General features: G+C 41.9%; 1 protein-coding gene across 1 annotated transcript in view; it reads left to right on the top strand.

The window, feature by feature from the left end:
• CERKL (ceramide kinase like) overlaps positions 601-20401 on the top strand; it is a 128909-nt gene continuing 109108 nt past the window's right edge. The window contains exon 1 of the mRNA XM_018065351.1: positions 601-838. Within this exon, the coding sequence (XP_017920840.1) occupies positions 601-838 (238 nt within the window). The remainder of the gene's footprint in view (positions 839-20401) is intronic.

The following is a 20401-nucleotide window of genomic DNA, read 5'->3' as shown; positions in this document are numbered from 1 at the left end:
TGCTGCCAGCTGCATATAGATCAGCTAACTCCTGAGGGCATGCAAGCGCGGTTATAAAGCAAGACCTCTGTATTCCAGGGGAGCCCGCGGGAAAGCAGGTGGGAAAACAGAGGGCTATGTCCTTGCAATTCAAAGTGTGTTCCGAGGGTCAGCAGTATCACCTGGGAGCTTCCTAAAAACGGCGTGGGTGACCTAGTCCCAGACCAATTCAGTAAGAATCTGCATTTTAACAAGATGCCCGGGGCGGGGGCCGGGAGTACGCAAGTCCGCATTAGAGAAGCGCAGGCCTACACTTCGGCGGGTAACTTATGCGCAAAATCTCAAGAACTATAGGGACCCGGCGGAGGGAGCCACTTATTCCTCTTCCAGGACGGGGGGTCCTTCCGTAGAGAGTCGCGGCGGCGGGAGGCTGGCGGGCCCAGCTGCCGGACCAGGTCAGGGCGGCCCCGCCTGCCCGCCCCGCCTCCCTCCCGGGTTTCTGCCCCGCGCGCGGTTGCTGTGGCAGCGCGGGACGCCGCCAGAACCCCGGCGGCCGCGGCCTCCACCTCTCCCTCGGAGGCCTCCGCGGGACCCCTGCTCGGGCCCAGCCCGCGCTCCGCCATGCCCCGGGGGAGGCGCGGGGGCCGGGTGAGCGCCTTGGAGGCCGGCCGGGAGGAGGAGGCGCCCCCGGCGGCGGGTGCCGTGCAGTCGGCGCGGTGGGCGTCCGGGCGGCAGCCGGAGGCGGCGGCCGAGCTCATTCTGCTCCGGGGCATCTTCGAGATCGGGAGGGACAGCTGCGACGTGGTGCTGAGCGAGCGGGCCCTGAGGTGGCAGCCCATCCGGCCCGAGCGTCTCCCAGGTGCGTGGTCCCGGTCAGAAGGTCCCCGCGCCTTCTCCGCCTCCTCCCGGCCTCACACCCCCCTCCCGGCGCCGTCCCTCCGCCTCCCGCAAGCTCCTCCTCTGTCCCAGCGGGCGACCGCGTCCCCAAGCCGCCACCTCCTCCCTCCAGACCCGGGGAGGCCGAGCCGCGCCCGGGGCCTCTGCCTGCCCGCTCCTGCCGCCTGGGTTGCCGTCCCGGGACCCACGTCACACTCCGCTCCCCTCCCCTGAGCCCCCCAAAGGGCTGCTGCTGCTGCTAGGTCGCTGCAGTCGTGTCCGACTCTGTGCGACCCCATAGACGGCAGCCCACCAGGCTCCGCCGTCCCTGGGATTCCCCAGCCAAGAACACTGGAGCGCTGTTTTCCAAATGCGGGAAGGTCACCGACTCCTCCCCTCCACGTCCGAGTTTTGCTCAACTGCCTACGGCGACGCTGCGAGTAAAAGCGTTTCAGAGTATACTAACACGTGGGTCCCGAATCCAACTTTCGTTTGGCTGACCCCTGGAAATGTCACCTGAGCTTTTGGTCCCTCTGGACTTTTCCATCCCTCGCATTCCTTGCCATTGTCTCTAATCAAGTCCAAGTTCTAGAAGCTTTTGTTGTTTAATATGGACTTTAGAATCATCGTGTTGTTTAGGAGTATTTGCTTTTTGACCTAGAACTATTTAGAGGGTGTTATAATTGTGTGCAATATAAGTATTTAAAGACTTAGTTTGGAGATGATGTAGGGGAAACCTTGGGATTAGTAAACATTTCTTCTAAATGATAACTTCAGAAATTTAAAAAGATATGCCTTCCCTTTGTTGTTTCGCTTGTTGGAAAACAAGACGCAATGTGCTTTTTACCTTAAAGACTAGAGAAACATCACTATTTTACAGTTTCTTGTACAAAAATCTAGCAAAACGGACTAGTCAGGGACTCAGAGTTCATTCTGATAGGCAGTTTCTGCTGCACTTGAGGTGCTTGCCTCAGTTCAGTTCAGTCGCTCAGTCATGTCTGACTCTTTGAGACCCCATGGACTGCAGCACACCCCTGTCCATTGCCAACTCCCGGAGTTCACTCAAACTCATGTCCATTGAGTCGGTGAGGCCATCCAACCATCTCATCCTCTGTGGTCCCCTTCTCTGCCTGTCTTCAATCTTTCCTAGAATCAGGGTCCTTTCCAGTGAGTCATTCCTTCGCATCAGGTGGCCAAAGTATTGGAGTTTCAACTTCAGCATCAATCCTTCCAATAAATATTCAGGACTGATCTCCTTGCAGTCAAAGGGACTCTCAAGTTCAGCATCAGTCCTTCCAATGAGTATTCAGGACTGATCTCCTTTAGGATGGACTAGCTGGATCTCCTTGCAGTCAAAGGGACTCTCAAGAGTCTTCTCCAACACCACAGTTCAAAAGCATCAATTCTTTGGTACTCAGCTTTCTTTATAGTCCAACTCTATCATCTATACATGACTACGGAAAAACCATAGCTTTGGCTAGTTGGACCTTTGTTAGCAAAGTAATGTCTCTGCTTTTTAATATGCTGTCTAGGTTGGTCATAACTTTTCTTCCAAGGAGCAAGTGTCTTTTAATTTCATGGCTGCAGTCACCATCTGCAGTGATTTTGGAGCCCACAAAAAGAAAGTCTGCTGCTGTTTCCCCATCTATTTGCCATGAAGTAATGGGACCAGATGCCATCATCTTACTTAACTGAAACTGCCTTTGACTTTAATTTAAAATGTTTTCAGGTGTGTTGAAAAGCAAGATGAGGTATTTTCCACATCTCTGAGTTAAAAACTAGGGATATGGGCATAGAATTCTGTTTAAGTCTGTTTGAATTTGGGAGACATAGAAGTTTCCCATTAGAGCTTAAATTGGCCTACATGGGTCTTTTTAACCTACAATGAAGCTGAAATACTATAGGAATAAAGTGAGACATTGCAAAATGAGATATTAAAATCTGTGTTGCAATAGTGGTACATGAAAAGTCAAATGATGGTATGAAGCAGTAAAATGCTCTTTTATATACTGAGTGCTGGTGGAGGAAAAGTAGGCTGAATTAGTATTCCTCGCTGTTTAAAAGACATCCAGACAGTTATAACTCTAAAGGTTGCAAATGTTGATCTTTAATTTTGACCTAAAACATGTTGGTTTTCTTTGCCTTCGTTTAGATGTACCACCTTTTCTTTGTAACTAACACCTAGTATGCAGATATCACTTGGGGCCCCTGAATATCGGAGATCCAAAAGCTTATCACCTTAGCACTTATATTTTAGGAGAAACTAAATACTAAACCATTATTTTACTTAGTAAAATAAGAGTGGAAAAAGTAAAATAAGATTAAGAGATATGTTTAAATGTGAGAAATATTCTCTGTCGTGGAATTAGCCTAGTTGGGTGTGGTGGAAGACAAGTGAAATTGATTCAGGAAATGGAGGAAAACTACAGCCATACCTGGAAGGAGGTGGTGTGGGAGGACACTGGGGGAGATCATGTTCCTTGCTGGCCAGTGCCTGGCTGTCCCAGGAAAGGGTGGGGGTGGGGTTGGATCGCTGCTGGGCATTATCATCATAGGAGATGTTTGCAAGACCGTTCAGTTTTTAAAACTCATAGTGCCTAGTTTTTGTTTTTTTTTTTAATAGACTTTATTTTTAGAGCAGTTTTAGGTTCAGGGCAACATTAAGCAGAAGGTATATATAACCTCTGCTCCCCACAATGCATAGCCTCCCTGATTATAAGTATTTCCCACCAAGGTCGTACCTTTTCCCACCAAGGTTGTATCTTTGCTAAATCTGATGATCCTACACTGACATCATTATCATCCAGAGTCCATGGTTTACATTAGGGTTCACTCTTAGAGTTCTGCATCCTCTGGGTTTTCCCTTATTTATAATGACATGTAGTAGGATTCTTCAGAGAATGAGAACCATGAAAAAATATGTATCTGTGTATGTGTTTATATGCACACACAGACAATACAATGTGTGTGTATATTTATATTATTTGAGATTTATTATGGGAAAATATGAAATTGATTATGGCTTCCCTGGTGGCTCAGACAGTAAAGAATCCACCTGCAAGACAGGAGACCAGGGTTCAATCCCTGGGTCAGGAAGATCCCCTGGAGAAGGGAATGGCTGCCCGCTCCAGTATTCTTGCATGGAGAATTCCATGGATAGAGGAGCCTGGTGGGCTACAGTCCATGGGGTTGCAAAGAATTGAGCATGATTGATTGATTCACACACGCATTGTAGGAACTGGAGATTATGGAGGCTGAGATATGCCGTTCTTTGCCATTTGCAAAGTTCAGAACCAGGAAAACTGGTTGTATAATTCAGATCAAATTGGAATCACTGAGAACCCCGGGGAGCTGATGGTGTAGCCCCCAGAGATGAGATCTACCTGGAGAAGAGGAAGGAGTGTTTTGTTTACACTCTGCATTTTGAAGAGTGCCTGACATATGAACATTTGTTTCATGAATGAATTTGCTAACTAGTCTCATAACTTCAGCTTTGCCCATTGCTTTGTAACCTGATTACTACATTGCTACTTAATAACTTTTCATCACCTGTAGCAATATCCCCCAGCCCTTTTTTTTAAAGCATTAGAACTCTTTTTACAAAAGCATTCTTCAGCTAATGTGGGCCCACTTCTCCACTGTGAGCATCATGGTCAGATGCTCAGCTGTAGGATGGAAAAGAAAGCAGTCTATGACTAGGGCTTGGATTGACCAGGCTGTCACATCTCTAATACAAACTATACACAAAAGGGCATCATCTGCGCAGAAAACTTCATCATTGCTTGCAGTGGTGCCTAGATGATCTTTCTATCGGAATCTCTAATAATGGTCGTTCTATTTGTGGAATCATGCGTTTATTCATATTAATGACCAAATTAGCTGTCTGTGCCCTAGGGTAGTGTGAAATCCTGAAGAAATGGAAGAGGGGTCAGGTGAGGATTTTCAGGTCAAATGAGAAAGGTCAGGCATGTCTGGGTCACAAGACCCTATAGGCGGAGCAGGCTACAGTGTTAGCCCCCAGCATGGTGCCTGGGACCAGGCGTAAGATGTCAAAAATAAGAGCTCAGAAAGGGAATGTGGGCAAATGCCGTGGACCAATATGTGTGTTTTGTCATTTAGCCCTTAGCTTATCTTGTGACTGGATCAGATATTTTCAGAGTTCAGCATTTTCAAAATGATTGCTGATGGCCGGCGGGCATAATTCTACATCTCAATCAGGGACAAACTTCTGGCAATATGTGCTTAACAAGTGGTAACCTTCCATTTGAAATGTTAGATGGAAGCAGAAAGTACAAGCATTTTTGTGCATCCTCAATGCAGGATCTGCTTACTGAACTGTAAGATTTGGTTTTGAGGTTTTCACATGAAGGAAAATCTACTCCTAGCGAGAGTTAGCGATTGGTAGGATTAGACTATATGAAGCTCTTTATATATGTGTATATATATATATGAAGCTCATAAGAAGTACACTTCACAATGATCAATTTAGGGATCTCTATTGACTCACTGGAAAAGACTTTGATGCTGGGAGGGATTGGGGGCAGGAGGAGAAGGGGACAACCGAGGGTGAGATGGCTGGATGGCATCACCGACTCAATGGACGTGAGTCTGAGTGAACTCTGGGAATTGGTGATGGCCAGGGAGACCTGGCGTGCTGCGATTCATGGGGTCGCAAAGAGTCGGACACAACTGAGCAACTGAACTGAACTGAACTGATGACCAGAATGCCAAATGCCCACAAGTCTTTCTCTGCACCTTTATCATTTGCTAATGAATAGCACCTTGAAGTATGAACAACCCTACAGGATATTCTACAGGCTCTCTATTCCAGCTGTCTGCAGTTTCCCATCTGGTGAAGGAAAGGTTTCAGGAGTGGGCACCAAGGGACCTGAGGTCCTGTCTACACCTAAGGGTGTAACTGACTCAAGGCAAGTCATTTAACCCTTTTACATGACAGTTCATTCATCTGCAAAATGAAGCATTTGCATTATATGATCTCTAAGAATCGTTAACTCTGAAGTTGCATTTTATAGAAAATATCCGTTTTTATAGGCTTTCGATGTTAGGACATGGTAATAAATCTGAGTAAGGTTTCAATGATCAACTTGCTGGCATGTGTGGAGTTGTATTTTACAACAAAGCTTCATAGCCCTAATGAATTTCTAATTGAAATAACTATGTGGAAAATATGGGCCAAGTTTCTTGCTCCCCTTTCCTGGCTTCAAGGCCAGATAATGAGAGGTGGACTGGTACCTCAGCACAGATTCTGTCTTTGGAAAGAAAGAAACCATTTTCTGATAGAAAATCATGGGTCAAGGCTAGTCTTAAGCAGATTTTTCATGATGGACAAAAGGACTAGCTTAGCCTTTCTTCAACTTCATTTCCTGTACCCTCTTACTAAATTCCTGGGCAAGGATCTTACAATATGCTTGATTATCATAATATTATGTTTTAAATATTTTTAAAAATACAATGAAGGTTTCATAATGGTTTACAATTCTCTTGTTAGACTTATTACCTCACATTACATCATTTCATGTTGTGTTTTTTCAAAGGGTTCTTCCTACCATGCCCTTGAGCTCAGCTGAATTAGAGAAATAACCAGAAAATCTGAAAAGGGTGGGCTTCAAAATAAGATCTTGGAAGTGTTTCTTTTTTTGAGGGAGCTAATGATTTTCTCATGCTTTAAGTTTATATAAACATTTATTTGTTAGAAACTTTTCAAGATGACAGGTAATGTGGAAAAATGTGAAAATGAGAAAAACCTAATCAATTTTAAAACAACAAGAGTTAGTGATTACTGGGACTTAGCAGAGCTGGGTCCATTCTAAGTATTAATCTGCCTAAGCCGTTTGGGAACAGATGTACGTGAAACAGATCCTGGGCTCTGTTGTGTACATCCAAAGTGAGACATCTGTTGGTGAACCGTTGGTCAGGAATAATGGAGGTAGGGGTTAAACCCCAAAATGACCCATTACTCACGTAAATTATTAAAGGACTAATTACTCAGTAAACCACAGTGCTTTGATTCATCAGTCTACATATGAAAAAGAAAAAAATCTTCTTTAAAAAAACTATTAGTGTGTTCCTAAGCTGTCAAAATTGAAGGAATTTTTAAAAGATGGGTGTGAAAAATCAAGCTTAGCAAGGAACTGCATACAACGTTTGTGAAGTTTTTAAATGCTTTGACAGTCCTGTTAACCTGGTGTGTAAATACGGTATAAAGCACATGTTGTAAAAATACTTAGCTTTTTCTTAATGTACATTAGTCCACACAGAAAAACAAAATGTAGACTGAATCTCTAAGTATGGCTGTTCTGTTAAAATTTCTGTGCCGATAGAATGCTCTGTATCTACACTGTCCAGTACAGTCACCACCAGCCCCTTGTGACTGCTGAGCACTCAAAATATGGCTACCGTGACTGAGAAACTGAATTTTAAATTTTATTTAATTTTAATAAGTTTAATAGCCACATGCAGCTAGTGATGATCAGATTTTAAAACATAGCTCTAACACACAGACATACAAAGAGTTGAAAACATTTATTACTTTGATTCTCAGGCATGGGTTTTCATCTTTATTTCTATAGTAAGGTATAGTTTTCAAATAGTTACTCTCAACATAGAACTGAATTACCATCCAATCTATCTTAAAGATAGATCTCTGAGTCCAGAGAGTCCCAAGTGGCAGAACCTTTGAACAGATTTTGTGATCCCCAAAACATGCTTTTCTTTGTTATTATGAATTAATTAGCTGATAAAGTTTTGTCTGTAAAAAACCATTGTCTTATTGCTCATGTCATGATTTACTTAAATCAATTGGTTTCTTACTATAAGGATTGTGGGTTTTAAACAGCCATCTTCGCCTGTGTACACTGACCCCATGAAAGTCTGCATCCTGGTGTTCCTAAGTACACCACAGCCACGTGGCGCTATATGAAGACAAGTACTTAAAAGAAACTTCTCTTCTTTCGTGTCCCCTTCTTCTCACCCCTCCTCCATGAGGGGGTATTTAGGGTCACAACTGACACAGAAATATGCTCCTAGAACTGGTACTTGCATTGAAGGTAAGGGATGTATAAACTGAACATGGGGCTGGACTGGATCAAGGTCAGTAAACCAGAGAGGCTGATTCATACGGGATCTGCCAGAGTGGGAGGACCTGAAGTGAATTGCAGGAATATGAACATGAAGGAGCTAAAGAATCAAAGGGCCGTGGCAGTAAATAGTCGGGATCTACAGATAGCTTGGGTACACAGGAAGACACTATTGCCTAGACTGGGCACGTCTGTGCTCTCTGTAATTTGGAAGGCAAACCATCTTTGTTCAAAGGGCCAGGGATGTAGAAGACATAATTCACTGTGTTCGAAATACTAGAATACTCATTTTGAATCTTACCCCTAATCCTGCCTGGTTCATTACTTGGCTAGGTTATTTGATTACATTTCAGATATTGACAACTCTATAAGCATCATCAAAGTCCTCAACATAGTCCTTGCCAATTCCTTCCGTGTGACTGTATTCCTGCTGAACTTTGAAAGCACTGTGCCCGTGGTGGGGGTAGTGTGTGCTGGGCAGGTGAGTTCTGGTCATGTATGTGGTGAGCAGAGGGAAGGCACTCTTGGTAGCCGTGGCTGTTTATATGCTCTTGTGCTTTCCAAAGTCAGTATGAATTGAGATAAGAGGGAAAGGAGGGAGGGAAGTAAAGTTTGAGGGAAATTAAACCTGCTTCTGACTTTTAGCCTGTAAACCGGAAGTTGAAGACCCTCAGGGTAATGGGTAACAGAATCCAGAGACAGGGAGGCAGGCGAACAAGTGGACAGGTATGGATATATTAAAACCAGTTGACACAGTGCTACTGACTTACGCTAAGCCTACAGGTAAGTCTTAAATAATGTACCAGCTGACTTTAGGGAGTTCCTATATACATTCCAAGATTTTCATCAGGAACAATGTTCTGGAAACTACCATTGTTGCTCAGGATCCATGTCCAGGGTTTGATTGAAAATGCGTGCATGCTCAGTCGTGTCTTGCTCTTTGTGGCCTATGGACTGTAGCCTGCCAGGCTTCTCTGTCCATGGGTTTCTCCAGGCAAGAACACTGGAATGGGTTGCTATTTCCTCCTCCAGGGGATCTTCCCGACCGAGGGCTCAAACCCACACCTCCTGCATTGCAGGAGGACTCTTTACTGCTGAAAATAGTGAACGTTTACTCCTGGGTAAGTGCATTGTCTTGTTGAACCTTCCCAACAAGACTGCGTGGTTCAGATAGGATTTTTATTTCTGGGACCCAGAGATGACCTTTCTTGCCCAAGGCCATGCTGGTGATGGAGTTGCTGGGATTCCAGGCCAGGCAGCCTGACTCCAGAGTCCACGCTGTACCCAGGAGGTTATGCTGCTTCCTCAGTTCAGTAGGAAAGAGTTCTCCCTAACACCTTCAAGAGTCTATGTGATGTCAGAGTAAGTGGGTAGGATCATGGTTCAAACCAAAACGACAAGCCTTACTACGACAAGAGTGTCTGATTTTTTCAGGCCTTCATGACAGTTCCACCGTAGAGAACATATTCCGTTGCTCTCACTTATAATTCCTGAGTAAATGACCAAATGAAAGTTTTTAAACCCAATATTTTTAGTATAGAAAACATCAAGGGGTGCCATTAGGTGGTAACATCTGCATATCGGAGCTTGTTGATGTTTCCCCCTTCTGTCTGGACTCCAGCTTCTAACTTATTCAGCCTGGCATTTCTCATGATGTGCTCAGCGTATAGGTTGAACAAACAGGATGCCAGCAGACCGTCCTGTTGTACCCCTTCTCAGTCTTGAACCAGTCAGTTGTTCCATACCTGCCTTAGGTAGAAGTGGCCAAATATGTGTGTTCAGTCATAGGCTGGGGGCTGCCTGAGAAGAGTGAAGTTAAGATGGGTCCTAAAGGTACCAGTAGCTGGAGGTTGTTGCCTAACTGCATTCATTGCAGCAGAAAAGCAAGTTTTTTCTTAAAGGGAAAAATCACAGCAGCCACTGTAACCAATTAGGTTTAATATTATCATTATGAATCAGTTATTTAAATATATTTCAATTCATAACAGTGACTCTTCTTACTAATGCTCAAATCACCCTGATTCTGTATTTTTGGGCCAATGGGAACCACCTTACACTGATTTCTGAGGCCTTTTGACATTTTCTTAGATGTCTCTGTTCACTCCCTTGCTTTCTGAAATGGCAATATATTCTAGGCCCATCTTGAACATTTCATGCCTGTCATCAAGGATGCCTGATTTCTTAAACTGAGTTATGGTATTTAGAGATCACAATTTGAGCCCCAGGTGTGCTCGTTGCTAGTACTTTCCTTATATAGTCCGATTTCCTAGGTTTTTCTGAAAGCAGAGCTACGAAGCATGATTTTCTTTTTTTCCCTAAAGAATAGATGCACTATGGAATTATGCTGGTATCTCCAGTAAAAGTTCAGGACTAAAGGTTTTTATTTCTCTCTTTGTTCTTACCCTTAAAATTCTGTATTCTAACTGCAATAATATCATTACTGCTTTACAATAAATGTACATCACAGAATAATAACACCAGTGCTACCGTCAACAATGTAATTAATGAGAGCCAGCCATTTAAGATCATTCTGTAATAATTTTCTTTTTGTTGCTTTTAGGGACATACCACTTAGAGTATGTGCTGTACTTAGTCACTCAGTTGTGTCCAACTTTTTGTGACCCCATGGACTGTAGCCCACCAGGCTCCTCTGTCTATGGGGATTCTCTAGGCAAGAATGCTAGAATGGGTTGCCATGTCCTCCTCCAGGGGTTCTACCTAACCTGGGGATTGAACCCAGGCTTCCCATATTGCAGGTAGATTCTTTACCATCTGAGCCACCAGGGAAGCCCAAGAATACTGGAGTGGGTAGCCTATCCCTTCTCCAGGGGAGCTTCCTGATCCAGGAATTGAACCAGGGTGTCCTGCATTGTAGGCAGATTTTTACCAGCTGAACTACCAGGGAAGCCCAGAGAATGTGCTATATGTAGTCAGATTATTATGATTTTTTTAATGGCTCTATATTTTGTAATCTTATTTATTTTTGGCTGTGCTGGGGCTTGTTGCTGCATGCAGATTTTCTGCTGTTGCAGCGAATGGGGGCTACTCTCTAATTGCGATGTGCGGGCTTCTCATTGAAGTGGGTTCTCTTATTGTGGAGCATGGGCGTTAGGGTGCATGGGCTTCAGTAGTTGCCTCATGATATGTGGAATTTTCCTAGACCAGGGATTGAACCTGTGTCCCCATTGGCAGGCAGATTTTTAACTACTGGAGCATGAGGGAAATCCCCAAATGACCATGTTCTAAAGACAGTTGGAATCAGTCCTATCTGTGATGTTATACTTCCAACTCAATAGGCAGACTTATTTGTTTCATTTTTGCTTTTATTTTTGGGCCTTGCTCTTTTTAATCTGAAATTGTAATTATGTAAAATACTTACATGGTTCCAAAATCAAATCCACTAAGCAAGCTATATTCTGGGAAGTACAGTTTTTGTCTGTGTCCCTTCTACCCTTTTCCTTCCTTCCTATTATTGGAAAGCCTTTTAAATTTTTTGGTTTATTCCTAGATAAGCAAACATGTACATATATTCTTTTACTCACCCTACCCACCTTCTTAAGTGCATAGGAGTGTAGCATATATGCTTTTTTTCCACTTTGATTTCTTTTTGAATTACCAGTATTCCCAATATATCACTTGATAGAGGTATGTAGTGAGAGTCCTCATTTCCTTTTGTATCTGCACAGTAATCTGTTGAGTGCTTTAGTTTATAAACCTTCTCTCTGTGAGGGACTTGGGTGGTTTCCAGTCATTTTTGCTATTGTGAATTGTGGTGTAATTAAAAACTTATCATGTCTTTGTTTAAAATGTATTTTTGGAATAGATTCCTACAAGTGGGACTGTTGACTTAAGAATAAATACCTTAACGTGAACCCCCCCCTCCCACCTGCCTCCCCACAACATCCCTCTGGGTCATCCCCGTTGCACCAGCATCAAGCATGCTGTATCCTGCATCGGACATAGACTGGGGGTTCATGTTTGGGATCGCATGTACACCCGTGGTGGATTCATGTCAATGTATGGCAAAACCAATACAGTATTGTAAAGTAAAAGAAAGTAAAAATAAAAATTAAAAAAAAAAGAATAAATACCTTATATAATTTTTAAATGTATGTTAAGTCACTTCAGTCATATCTGACTCTTTGTGATGCTATGGACTCCAGGTTCCTCTGTCCATGGGATCCTCCAGGCAGGAATACTGGAATGGGTTGCCAAGCCCTCCTCCAGGGGATCATCCTCACCCAGAGATTGAACCCATGGGTTTCTTATGTCTCTTGCATTGGCAAGTGGGTTCTTTACCACTAGTGCCACCTGAGAAGTCTATTTTTTTTTTGAAATAAACTGACTTTCTAGAGAAGTTTTCATTTCACAGCAAAATTAGTGAAATGTACAGAGGTTTCCCATTTGCTTCCTGCCTACATAATTTTGCCAAATATTTCCAAGTCCCCTGAGAAAGATTGTGTTATTTTGCTTTTCTATCATCATCGTAGGAGGACACCTGTTTCTGTGTAGTTTCTTCAAAAGATATTTTGTCAGACATTGTTTTAAAAAAACAATCTCAGATAAGAAATGGTATCCCATCATACTTTTAATTTTTATTTTTCTCATAAAATCATTCAAGTTTTTAGCTTATTTCTCCTAATATTAGGGAGCAACTATCATGTGCTAGATGTCTGATAGGTATCAGGGATGCTACAATCAATTTGTCACAATTTCTGCTTTAAAGTATTCACAATCTGCAAGGAGGCTTATCAGCAAAATAACTAGGTGATCTGTTTTATGTGCACTTGAAGTATTACTTAAAGGGCACCATAAAGAACCACGGAAGTGTAGCTAAAGAGGAAAATCATTTCGTTTGAGTGGGCAGAGGAGGACGTAGGGGAAAGCTACAGAGAGGTGTGAGGGCCTTGAAACATGGCTAGGAGTTGGCAGTACAAAAGAATAAGCAAACCATTATAGGAAAATAACATTTTGGAAAAATCTGGCAAGAATGCTTTGACCTCCACGGAAAATAAAGCCATAGCCTGTAGGGAGAATGTATGTTCATGGGGGGAGAGGACAGTGCTTTGTGTAAGTCACTAGTTTGCAGAGCACCTTGAGTATCATACCAGGAAATTGGTGTCTTACCCTCAAGGTTGAGTAAGGGGCGGCAAAGACAAAGTGTCAGAGGATTTCAACTTTTTGTTTTTTAAAGTAGGTGAAATTTGTTTCAGGAAGACAGCCATGGGGGTAGGATGGATTATCAATGGGGGTAGGTTAGATTGAGGAGCCCATTTCAGTGGCCAGTCCACCAGCAGATCCAGGGAGGATGGCGAGGTGAGGTCAGGTGCAAAGGGATATCGGCAGAGACAGAATGTAGAGGATGTGGGGTTTGAGGGGAAAGGAAGGCACAGTGGTGATGCTGAGATTTTTAGCTTGGACAGTGGAATACATCTAGGACACAGCTAAAATTGCTTTCTGTTTTGCTGGTCTGAGACTTATCCCACTCGAAATGTCCTCTACCAAGCATCAGATATACTAGGGACTAGCAAAATGTCCAAACAGAAGGGAAACAGAAAGCTTGAACAAAGACATACACTGGAGAAATTGCTCCTGAAGGATTGTAGATTGAACTCTGATAAGTTTATGATCTGTGTTTTCTATGAGCCTCAGGCTCTCTTCTTTTGTGCCATTTCTTATTAGGTTGGGGCTACTTGGAAGAAAATAGTTGAAAGCTATTTTCAGAAAACATTTTTCATTAAATATTGGTAAGTAAAGTTATGATCTTTGTACAACTGTAATGTTTGGTATTATTGAAATATTTTAAAAAATCAGTGAAATAATTTTGTCAATTTTTATATGTATAAAAACTGTTTTTCTATCATTTTAAACTAAAAAAAATCCATTTATATCATGAAATCTTTTGTTTAATACAAATAATATTTGTTCCAAATAAAACTTCTACGCTTGGTAAATGTTACAGGCACATAATTCAAAGTAGTTTCCAGTGCCCATCTGTGCAGGCAGAATAAGATCAATAAAATTGAACAACTGGTAGCGTGTACTGGTTTCCTTATATTTTAGGCATGTTTTTATGTATTGAAAGTGTAAAGGCAAGGTAGTATATATTTTGTTCCGGTTTTCATTATACAGATAAAAACTTGTTACGGTTAAAATCTTGGTGACTATAATGCCTTTTTGAAATCCCATTCATAGCCCACTTATTTTAGATAATATTTAAATACTTTAGGGTTTCCCAAGTGGCTCAAAAGGTAAAGAATCTGCCTGCAATGCAGGAGACCTGGGTTTGATCCCTGGATTGGAAAGATCCCCTGGAGAAGGGAATAGCAATCCATGCGAGTATTCTTGCCTGGAAAATTCTACTGACAGAGGTGCCTGGTGGGCTGCAGTCCATGGGGTTGAAAAGAGTTGGACATAATTGAGTGATAACATGCACATACACACACCAAATACTTTAAATAACGTGGATACATTTTTGTCATGAAATTTGATTTATAATATGTTCTTATTTTAAAAATAGAAATATATTCTTAAAAATCACTATTTCAATTTCTTTGAATTAGCATTTTTCATATTTGGGAAAAAAAATGTCTTGATACCCTAGCTTCTGAAAGGAAGACAGATCTGTCGTTTTCCAAGTTGTTTGTTTTTCGCTGGGAGCAAACCTACTCTTTTAATGAATTTCATGTCATGGAAACATCTTCTGGGGGAACCTGTGCATGTGGGCTAAATCACTTCAGTCCTGTCTGATTCTTTGTGATCCCTTGGATTCCTGCCAGGCTCCTCTGTCCATGGGATACTAAGCAAGTATTACTATTAGCTTCTAAAATAACTATCTTCATTATTTTAGAGTAAACTAAAGAAAACTCATGTTAGAGACTTGTATAAAGACTTTTGTCTTATTTGGTTAATATTCTGTCTTTATGTGAATCTCAACAAACTCAGTTAAATGGAAACTCTGAAAATTCAAGAGAATGTGTATCATGTTCAGTTTACTGTTAAACGATATTATGCCCTGGATGTAAACTTCTAATTTTATTTTTTCACCTTAATGAAAGCACTGGCCATTATTGCTGCCTCTGATGCTCTTTTGTCTGCACATACTGTTGCAACATAATGTGTTGTGCATTTGATACGGATATTACCATATTGCCATAAGGAGCTGCTATTATTTTAGACACCAATTGATTCCATGATAGTGTCAGATTTCTTTAACATATGCTTATGTTTTTGTACAAATGACCCCAAGAAACATCTGCTAGTTTTGTGGTGGTATCTACTGTTTCTTTTTCAGAAGTTGACCTGTCAGTCACTTTCTAATGTGAAATCTCCAGTATTTCATTAGAGTAGGCTCACTTTCTGGTGATGTTAATTAAAAACCATTTGGACTCAGCTTTATGACGTAACTCAGAAATAAATTGAACTGCCTGTGTACATTATTTTAAAACTCTCTTTTCATGACTGTGTCATTGATACTTTAAAGACATGCCCTTTTGGTGGGTCTTTTAGCATCCAAAATGTGAGGGCCCAAATTGCTTTCTAATGGTTATGAAATACATCTTCTAATTTTATGAAAGTGTGTAGTAGTTGTGGTGTATCATTGGCCAATTCATATCCTTTGCTAATTGCAAATCTTCAATGAATGTGTAAGGGCAGACAAAGGCAAAGGAAATGAAGGTTCAATATAGTTGTGAAATCTTTCCTCTAGGAGACTGGAAAAACTTCAGAGATCATAAGCCATTGATTCTGTTACAGGTGGGACCCCTTCTTCTACTTGCCTTGGTATGACCTTGACTAAGAAACAATGGTCACAGATTCTCATTGTCTGGCATTTTCTTTCTTGCTTTCGTCTCTGTTTTCTCAAATGTCTTTCTCAAGACATAGCAGCTTATTCAAAGAAAGCAATATGATCATGTATTTATGATAAACTTGGAACACAACAAAAAGAAAAACAAATTGTCTTTGAATAGCAGTATTTGTTCATGTTTGTGGAAAATATACAGATTTTCCCAACTCCATTGTATCAGAGGATGTGATTTATAAAATTTTGTATTACCTACATACTTGATCCCAACTCTAAACCTATAAAATAAATATACATGAGGTTTAGTCCTTAATCTCACTTAGGTCAAGATAGTAGCACAAGCTTATTTTATTTTCTACTTGTCTGCTTTCTGTGCATCAGCTGTTGGACTCCTTTAGACTCTAAACATGTCATCATTTATATCTCTGTGCTCATTCAGCAGCCCTTGCTGCTCTTCAGTTCTTTCCTTATCCCTTGGGTGACTTACATCATTGGATAACCTTCTGTCCCCTGCATGTCAGCTCTTGGCTGAAACTGAGCTGAGGCCCTTGCCAGGTACCTTTGGTGCTCGACCTGCTGGGATTCAGCTTTGGCCTCAAAGCTGTCTGTGTGCCTTCCACGCCAAAACTCAATTCTGGGAGGGGTGACAGGATGACTGCAAGCTTTAGTTTCGGTGATAAAACCTGAACGAGGTTGTATTGAGTGCCTAAACAGCTTTCTCTTAGGTCTGAAATAGGAGAGCTAGGAGCCTCCATGTCCCTTGAGAAAGAAAGATTTCCCTCAGCCTTCTGGGCTCAACACTGAACCATTTAAGTGGGATTGTGAGCTGGGCCCAACGAGGAGTGTAATTTCCTCGAATGGTGGTTTAGTTTTCTTCTATGTTTGATGGGAGTAGGACCAACTAAGGGAAGTCCCCAGTGACTTTTCTTGCCTCTTGTGGGGCAGCCCATGTACTTTCAGTCATGGCTTCCTGCCCTTCTACCGCTCTACCCTATGCAAGGCATTGGAGGAGCCACAGGGATGGGGGAAGATATTCATAAAAAGAGTTTTCAGGTACTGGGTATGTCTGGAGTCCTGTTTAAAGGACAAAGACTGTTCAGCAATTGGCATTTTAGTACTTATCACTGCCTGTCCTTTTTGTTGTTAGTACAGAAAATTTTGCGTGTATTGAATTGGTGGAGTGGAGCAGGAAACGAAATCTATTTTCATTAACTTTGTATGGGGCCTGGTGTGATATCATGAACAGGTGGGCTCATAATTGTTTACTTGATGCTCTTTTTAAGAAGTCAATTATGTCATGGGAAATTGAAGAATAGCAAAATTAATTTGTTGAAGCCTTCTATAGGAAATCTTGCGTGCATGCATGTTCACTAGAGAAACATGGGGCTTTTCCCATAAAGGACAGGCTTTGTTTTGTTTTTAATAAGACACACTCTTTATAATTAAAACAAAATCCCAGTGTTAAGGGATTACTGTTTTAAATAATTGGATTTCTTTCCTTTGTTTCCCTGATCCCTATATATGAGAATAAATCTAATGGTGTCTTCGGCTAATACATATTTCCAGATTAAATAGTTCTGTTAACTACTGAATTTTAATAATGCCTCAAAGTTTACAGATGATAATATAGAAAACAGTGTAGCATCAGAACTTATTTTTGATTTGGGAAAGGCAAAGATACAGAAACTAAGAACTACAGAAGCTGTGGAAACTTTTTAAATGATATATTGAGATTCACTGTAATAAACAAAAATAAGCTGTTTGCATAATTTTCTATAACCCTGCCCTCAAAATACTATGTTTAGTATCACGTATTGTTCCCTGGTGGCTCAGATGGTAAAAGAATTGCCTGAAATCTGCCAGGAAACCTGGGGTTCTATCCCTGGGTTGGGAAGATGCCCTGGAGGAGGGAATGGCTGCCTACTCCAGTATTCTTGCCTGGAAAATTCCATGGACAGAGGAGGCTGGCCAGCTACAGTCCATGGGGTTGCCAAGAGTCCGACATGACTGAGCGATGAACACTTCACTTCATTTTTAATCTCAGACAAATGATTTCCTGAAATGGTATTTTAATGCCTGAGGATGTTTTAGCTTAAAAATGTTTAGGGTTAAAATGATATAGAAGAAGAGAAAAATCTAAATGTCTAGCTGGCACTTTTAGAAAAATTCCTTGGATAAGCTCTGACGCCTTTCTTTCTCTTCTCTTTTTTGATTGCCACACTCCAGAGCTTTCTTCTGAGACTCTTAAGTCATGTGTGAGTATAGGAGCAGACAAGCATTAGGGTGAGTGGTAAGAAGGGAGGGCGTTTGCCTGAGGCAGAATCTTTCTCCATATGGGACCTTCTTAATACCCTCCCTCCGCCCCTTACATGAGAACTTGAGCTCCCAGGCCAGAGGCTGATTTGGGAGCAGCATTAGCAGGAGACGGGGTGGTAGCGGGGAGGTGAGGAGGTAGATGAAGGGCCCTTTTTCTGGTTGATCACTTCTGGGCTTTGGTGAACCTATTCTTTTTTCTTTATTTTTGGCTGTACCACACAGCATGCAGAACTTCCCAGACCAGGGATCGAACCCATGTACCCTGTATTAGAAGCACAGAGTCCTAACCAGTGGACTGCCAGAGAAGTCCGGAACCTTTCAAACTGACCTGTTTCTCTACTTACTCCTGAGTCAGTCTTGACCCTTAGTTTTCCGGGTATAGCCATACTGGGTCCTCCTCAGTTTAGGAGCTCAAGGAAGCGGTGCTTCTAGTTCCAGTTCAGAGTTTTAAAGAACCAGTGGGAACAAAAATATCAAGAACTTTTGAGAGATTTTCTATTTGATCCCGCAGGAAGGCAGAAGGCAAAATGAAGCATATTGTAAATGATACTTTCAAGTCTTGCACGTGTTTCTCAGTTACCCCCATCTGTCATTTCTGGGTTGGGTTGCATCCCTTGCTTATCCTGATTGTGGTTTAGTTGCTAGGTTGTGTTGGACTCTTTGCGACCTCCAAGGACTGTAGCCTGCCAGGCTCTTCTGTCCATGGGATTTTCCAGGCAAGAATACTGGAGTGGGTTGCTATTTCCTTCTCCTTCCCAAGCCACGGATTGAACCTGGGTCTTCTGCATTGTGGGCAGACTCTTTACCAACTGAGCCATCCGTGAAGCTACCCTGATTAATTCCCACCCAAAATAGTTTAGAATCCTCCTAATATAGCTCTCGCTTCCGAATTAATGACAACCTAAGCAGTTATTTAAAGTGTTTTCTCCCTTGGCATTCAGTATTCTTCAATGTTCACATTTGGAAATATTGGAACATAGAAGGAAAAAAAGGAAAACGATTCATTTCTCTTATTTGCTATATTTTGCTTGATGTGGTGGTGAGATACAAGGTCACACCCTCTAGAAAATGTGGAGACTCTAAAGAAGAAATTAAAACTTAAGGTAAAGAAGGATGATATATTAGTCTGTCAGGGCTGCCATAACACAACACCATAGATGAAGCAGTTTGAACAACAGAAATTGACTTTTTTCTTATGGTTCTGGAGGCTGGAAGTCCAAGATCAAGGTGTTGTTAGAGCTGGTTTCTGGTGAGGCCTCGCTCCCCTAGCTCATGGATGGCCACCTTCTCATTGTGCCCTCGCGTAGTCTTTCCTAGATCGCTAATGTTTCTTTTCTTTTCTTTTTATAATTAAAATTAAAAAATTTTAATTGAAGGATGATTAACAATATAGTGTTGGTTTCTGCCATACATCCACATGGATCAGCCACGGGTATACGTATGTCCCCTCCCTCTTGAGCCTCCTGTCTCCCGTCTTGGTTGTCATGGAGCCCGGTGTGAGTTCGCTGAGTCATACAGCAAATTTCCACGGGCCGTCTATTTTACATATGTTAGTGTATATGTTTCCATGCTACGCTTCCCATTCATCCCACTCTCTCCTTCCTACACTGTCCCCCACTGTGTCTATAAGTCTGTTCTCTATGTCTGCATCTCCGTTGCTACCCTGCAAATAGGTTCATCAGTACCATCTCTCTAAATTCCATATATATGGATTAAAATACGGTATTTTTTCCTCTTTCTGACTTACTTCACTTTGTATAATAGGCTCTGTGTTCATCCACTTCGTTAGCACTGACTCAGATGTGTTCCATTTTATGACTAATTCTCCAGTGTATATGCAACTTTTTTATCCATTCATCTGTTGATGGACATCTAGGTTGCTTCTTTGTCCTGCTGTTGCTGCTGCTGCTGATATTGTAAATAGTGCTGCGTCGAACATAGCCGTGCCTGTCTTTCTCAGTTATGGCTTTCTTGGGGTATATGCCCAGTATTGCGACTGCTGGATCACATGGTAGTTTTTTTTCCTAGTTTTTAAGGGATCTTCATCCTGCCTTACATAGAAAATATGCAAGCAGCTTATGCAACTCAATAACAGAACAACAACCCAATCAAAAAGTGTGCAAAAGACCTAAACAGACATTTCTCCAAAGAAGACATACAGATGTCTAATAAATACCTGAAAAGAGGCTCAACATCAGTCATTATTAGAGAAATGCAAATCAAAATTACAATGAGATATCACCGCACACCAGTCAGAATCAGTTCAGTGGCTCAGTCATGTCCAGCTCTTTGTGACCCCATGGACTGCAGCATGCCACATGTCCATCAA

This window comes from Capra hircus, chromosome 2 (genome assembly GCF_001704415.2).
Source record: "Capra hircus breed San Clemente chromosome 2, ASM170441v1, whole genome shotgun sequence".
Classification (NCBI taxonomy): domain Eukaryota; kingdom Metazoa; phylum Chordata; class Mammalia; order Artiodactyla; family Bovidae; genus Capra; species Capra hircus.
This window is presented reverse-complemented; position numbering and strand designations above follow the sequence as displayed.